Raw genomic sequence first — 4,725 nt, 5'->3', positions numbered from 1 at the left:
AAACGCCCCGTTGTTCGCGCCGCCCCTCTGACCCCGCCACCCCGGGCATTGTTTTCTGTTCGCCCGGGTCGCGGGTGGGAGGCGAGGCACGCGGGGGTTCCCGAGCCTGGCTCCGCGCCAGGCCTGCGCCCTTCGGCCCTGGGGCCACGGGGGCGGCCGCGCCCGGGAGCGGGAGGCTAGCGCGCGGGGCCGGGCGGCTCAGCAGGCGCAGCCATGGGCTCCCTCGGCTCCCACGCCGCGCGCATCCCCGACGCGGACAGCATCCGGCGGGAGACCGGCTGTGAGCGGGGCGCGGGGCTCCGACCCGGGGATGCGGGGGATCCGGGGAGATGGGGCGGGCCCGGAGGGCGCCCGGGATCGCAGGCGCGGGCTCCCGGGGTCCAGGTCTGGGGCGCGTCCGGGCCCCGGGCTTGGCGGCCAAGTGTCCTCGAGTCCGACAGGGGTGTGGGGTGGGGGGGGGGGGGGCGGAGAGGGGAACAGGAGGGAGGCGGCTGGCGTCGGCTCCTCGGGTCTCCGGCGGGAGCGCGGGGACACTGCTCCGGGCGTCGTCACGCCCCCTGCAGCCCGGCCGCGCGGCCCGGGGTCCCCTGCGAGCGTCCCCTCCGGCGAATCCCGGTTCCCCGCCCACGGCCCAGGGCCGCCCGGGGAGGGTCCAGCGGCGGGTCCCGAGCGCCCGCAGCCGCATCACCCTGCCGCCTTCCGTCCCGCAGTCTCGCAGGCCAGTCTGCTCCGCCTCTACCACCGGTTTCGGGCACTGGACAGGAACAAGAAGGGCTACCTGAGGTGAGGGGGCGCTGGCCTTAGGACCCGCCACGTCCGCCTCTCTGAGCCCCTTCCTCTCTTTAACCCTCCGTCTACCCCTCCGACTTTGACTCGACAGCCGCATGGATCTGCAGCAGATTGGGGCTCTGGCCGTGAACCCCCTGGGAGAACGCATTATAGACAGCTTCTTCCCTGATGGGTGAGGCCTCGCTGGGGGTGGGGAGATGGAGGGAAAAACTTGGTGTGTGTGTTGGGGGGGGGGGGGCACTAAAGAAGACAGAGGACAGAGGGAGGGCCAAAGCGACCACTGCATCTCCCCCACCCCAGGAATCTGCGTCTGGATTTCCCAGGCTTTGTCAGAGTCCTGGCTCATTTTCGCCCCATCGATGATGAGGACCCAGCAATTCGAGACCCCAAGGAACCTGAACCCCTCAACAGCAGAATGAACAAACTTCGCTGTGAGTTTGTGGGGACCCACCTCTCCCCAAGTGAGACCCTTGGTATACCTCACCGGTAAGAGGCCCCAGGCACCTCCCTCTCTTAGCGCACCTATAGAGGACCTCCCCTCCTCCTCTAGGGTGACCTGCTGGAAGAGAACCAGGGGAAGACCCACCTACCTTTTCCCTCCTCCATTCTCTTCCAGTCGCATTTCAGCTCTATGACCTGGACCGGGACGGAAAGATCTCCCGGCACGAGATGCTACAGGTTGGAAGGACGCAAGGACCAGAGATGTGATGTGTGGAGCGTGGGTGGTCGAAGGGAAAGGTTGCGGGGGGAGGGGGGGGGCGGTGCAGATGACTGGGTTATTGAGTGAGAAACAGGGATTGGGTGAGGTCTGTGGAAATGGGATGGGGAACAGTTGGGTATGAGGTTGGAAATAGATCAGTGGTTCTTTTTAAAAGTTTATTTATTTATTTATTTTGAGAGAGAGAGAGAGAGCCCGCATGCACAAGTGTGATTGGAGTAGGGGCAGAAAGAGAGAAAGAGAGAGTCCCAAGCAGGCTTCGCAGTGTCAGAGCAGAGCTCAAGGCAGGGCTTGATCTCACCAACCATGAGATCATGACTTGAGCCCAGACTAAGAGTCCGTGGCTTAACCCCAGCTGAGCCACCCAGACGACCCAGTAGATCAGTGGTTCTTGAATGGGGGCGATCTTGCCTTTTGAGTGACCTTGGCAATATCTAGAGATATTTTTGGTCGTCACACCCGGGGGCGGGGCAGCACTACTGCCATCTAGTGGGTAGAGGTCAAAAATGCTGCTAAACATCTTTCAATACACAGGATAGCCCCCATTTCCCCCCACAGCAAGGAGTTAACTGGCCCCAAATGTCAACAGTGCTGAGATTCAGAAACTCTGGAATAGATGTTGTGAGGGGGGTGGGTGGGTAGAACGGAGAATAGTGGGAGGTTGTGGTGGGGGATGGGAGGAGGTTGGGTTCTAAGGCTTGGGGTTGGGTGATGAGTTTGGGTATACTACTGAGGTGAGTGTGGGATAGTGAGGGACAGGTCGGGGTTTGAGTGGAGAAGCAGTAGGGGAAATTACTGGGGAGAGATGGTAGGGAGTGAAGAAATGGATGAGGGGAAGATTACAAAATTGGTAGTAACATTTGGGATGATGCGGGCAAGGTTTGAGGGATGGGGCTGACTCCTCTCGTGCCCTCCGCACCTCCCAGGTCCTCCGACTGATGGTTGGGGTGCAGGTGACAGAAGAGCAGTTGGAGAGCATCGCTGATCGCACGGTGCAGGAAGCGGATGAAGATGGAGATGGGGCTGTGTCCTTCCTGGAGTTCACCAAGGTCACAATACCCTCAGGCCTGGGGAGTGGATGTCAGGAGTCCCTGGGACAGATGCAAATGGAAAAGGCAGTTAGAAGGAGGTGGGCAGAAGGAGAGGGGTAGCCAAGGAAGGGTGTAGCTTTGGGGATGGGAGAGGAAGTTGAAAGCCTAGAGGACTGGGCTCTTGACCACCACCCATCCCCCCCACTCCCCCCACAGTCCTTGGAGAAGATGGACATCGAACAGAAAATGAGCATACGGATCCTGAAGTGACCCCCTTTGTGCCTTTGGCTGCCTTACACAGACCGGTTCAGCCTGGGATTTGTCTTCAGCCCCTGCAGAGGCAGGGCCCCAATAAACTGTATTCTTGTGTCTAAGCTAAACTCTCTTTGGGGCCAAGGAAGGCAAGCTGGAAGCGTGTGTACCGAATAAAGTCTAGCTCATTTGATGTCAGATTTGTGAATCAGCCAGTGATCTTGTGGTTGCAAGCCACTGAAAACCCAATTTAACGTGAGTTAAGTAAAAAAGGAATTTTATGGACTCACGTAATTAAAAGGTTTGAAAGTATCTTCAGAATACTGGAAAAGTCTGGAGGTGTCTTCAGGCACAGTTAGTGTCAAAGGGCTTCTGTCATGCTATCGGGACTCTGTTACTAATTTTTCAATCAGCTTTCGTGTTGGCTTTATTCTCAGGGGCCTCTTTCCTCATGGGGGAGGATGGCCACCAGCAGCTCCAGGCTCCCATCCTACTAGCCTAGTAATCCAGTGGGAAGGGATTTCCTTTTTCAGTAATTCTAAGCGGAGTGTCATTGGCCTACGTGCATTCTTGTCCCTAATGCCAGGGAAATGGAGTGCTCGAACTGGCCTGGCCTGTGTCATGGGCTAACTGCTAAAGCCAGAAAATAAAGCCTGTAGACTCAGGGTGAGGTAAGGAGTAGTTGCTTAAAGGAAAATGAAGTGTCATGATCAGAAGAAGGGGGGATGATGCCAGTCAGGCAAAACAAGAGATGTCCATTACTGTTAGGTTGACCCAATGGAGGGATTCTTGAAGTCTACTTTTTAAATGGGTTTTCACTGATTCCGTGGGTGCATGCCAGTGTGTTGGTGGCAGGCAGGTGGGGGAAGAGATGGTGTAAATGTAATGAACAACACATACCTTCCTGGGGCATGAAATTATGCAGATTTGGAGAAGAATTCCATTTTTTCATGACAAGTTCCAATACTGATATATCACAGAATAGAGTACAAAAATCACATAAAACTGTGAGATTCTGGGGTGCCTGGGTGGCTCATTTGGTTGAGCATACCAGTCCTGATTTTGACTCAGGTCATGACCCCAGGGTCATGGGATGGAGCCCTGCACTGGGCTCCATGCTGAGCATGGAGTCAACTTAAGATTCTCTTTCTTCCCATATGCTCCTCTCTCCTGCTCTCTCTCTCTCTCTCTCTAAAAAAACAAACAAAATAAAAAAAAAACCACCTGTGAGATTCTATGCTATAGCAAAGCACTCTGGCTGTACCTATAGGAGATGCTATTGGTGCCCTGCCCATATCTCCTTCCAGGGCTGTGCTGGACTTGTCTTGTATCAACACATGAGAGTCAACCATGCGTATGGCTTCCAACTCTGCTTTCAGTAACATCACATTGGTAGCTTGAATTGGCTGTAGTGGGGATATTTACAGCATGGACATTGGCAAATGCAACAGGTCAGTGCTTTTCTGCTGAGGAGAGCCCACTGTTAAACATTTATCAGCACACCACCTGCTCGGCTTTCACCATTACGGAACATGTTAGTGGCTTCTATTTTTACATCAGCTTTATTGAATTGTACTTGGTGTACAAAAAACCGCACAAAATTAATGTATACAATTTGATGAATTTGGACATAGGTATACAAATTACTATCACCACAATCAAGATTATAAACATCCATCATCTGCAAAATTTCCTTGTATCACTTGTGGTGTGTGTGTGTGTGTGTGTGTGTGTGTGTGTGTGTGTGTGTGTGTGTAGTGTGGTTAGAACACTTAACATGAGATCTACCAGCTTAACAAATTTTGAAGTGTATAACACCATATCGTTACCTATAGGCACAGTGCTGTACGGAAGATCTCTGGGACTTTACTCATCTTGGATAACTGTAACTTTATACCTGTTGAACAACAGCTTGTCTGCTGCTCCTTGCCCACC

General features: G+C 54.3%; 1 protein-coding gene across 1 annotated transcript; it reads left to right on the top strand.

Annotated features, from left to right (window-relative positions):
• Positions 1-45: 45 nt before the first annotated feature.
• Positions 46-2,988, top strand: CHP2 (calcineurin like EF-hand protein 2). Its single transcript, XM_086692709.1, has 7 exons — positions 46-280; positions 711-783; positions 881-961; positions 1,090-1,220; positions 1,406-1,467; positions 2,434-2,556; positions 2,755-2,988. Exons 1-7 carry the CDS (start codon positions 214-216, stop codon positions 2,806-2,808), a joined length of 591 nt encoding a protein of 196 aa, XP_086548835.1. The 5' UTR covers positions 46-213; the 3' UTR covers positions 2,809-2,988.
• Positions 2,989-4,725: the final 1,737 nt, after the last annotated feature.

This window comes from Puma concolor, chromosome E3 (assembly GCF_028749965.1).
Source record: "Puma concolor isolate L17-30 chromosome E3, mPumCon1.1.hap2, whole genome shotgun sequence".
NCBI classification, from domain to species: Eukaryota; Metazoa; Chordata; class Mammalia; order Carnivora; family Felidae; genus Puma; species Puma concolor.
This window is presented reverse-complemented; position numbering and strand designations above follow the sequence as displayed.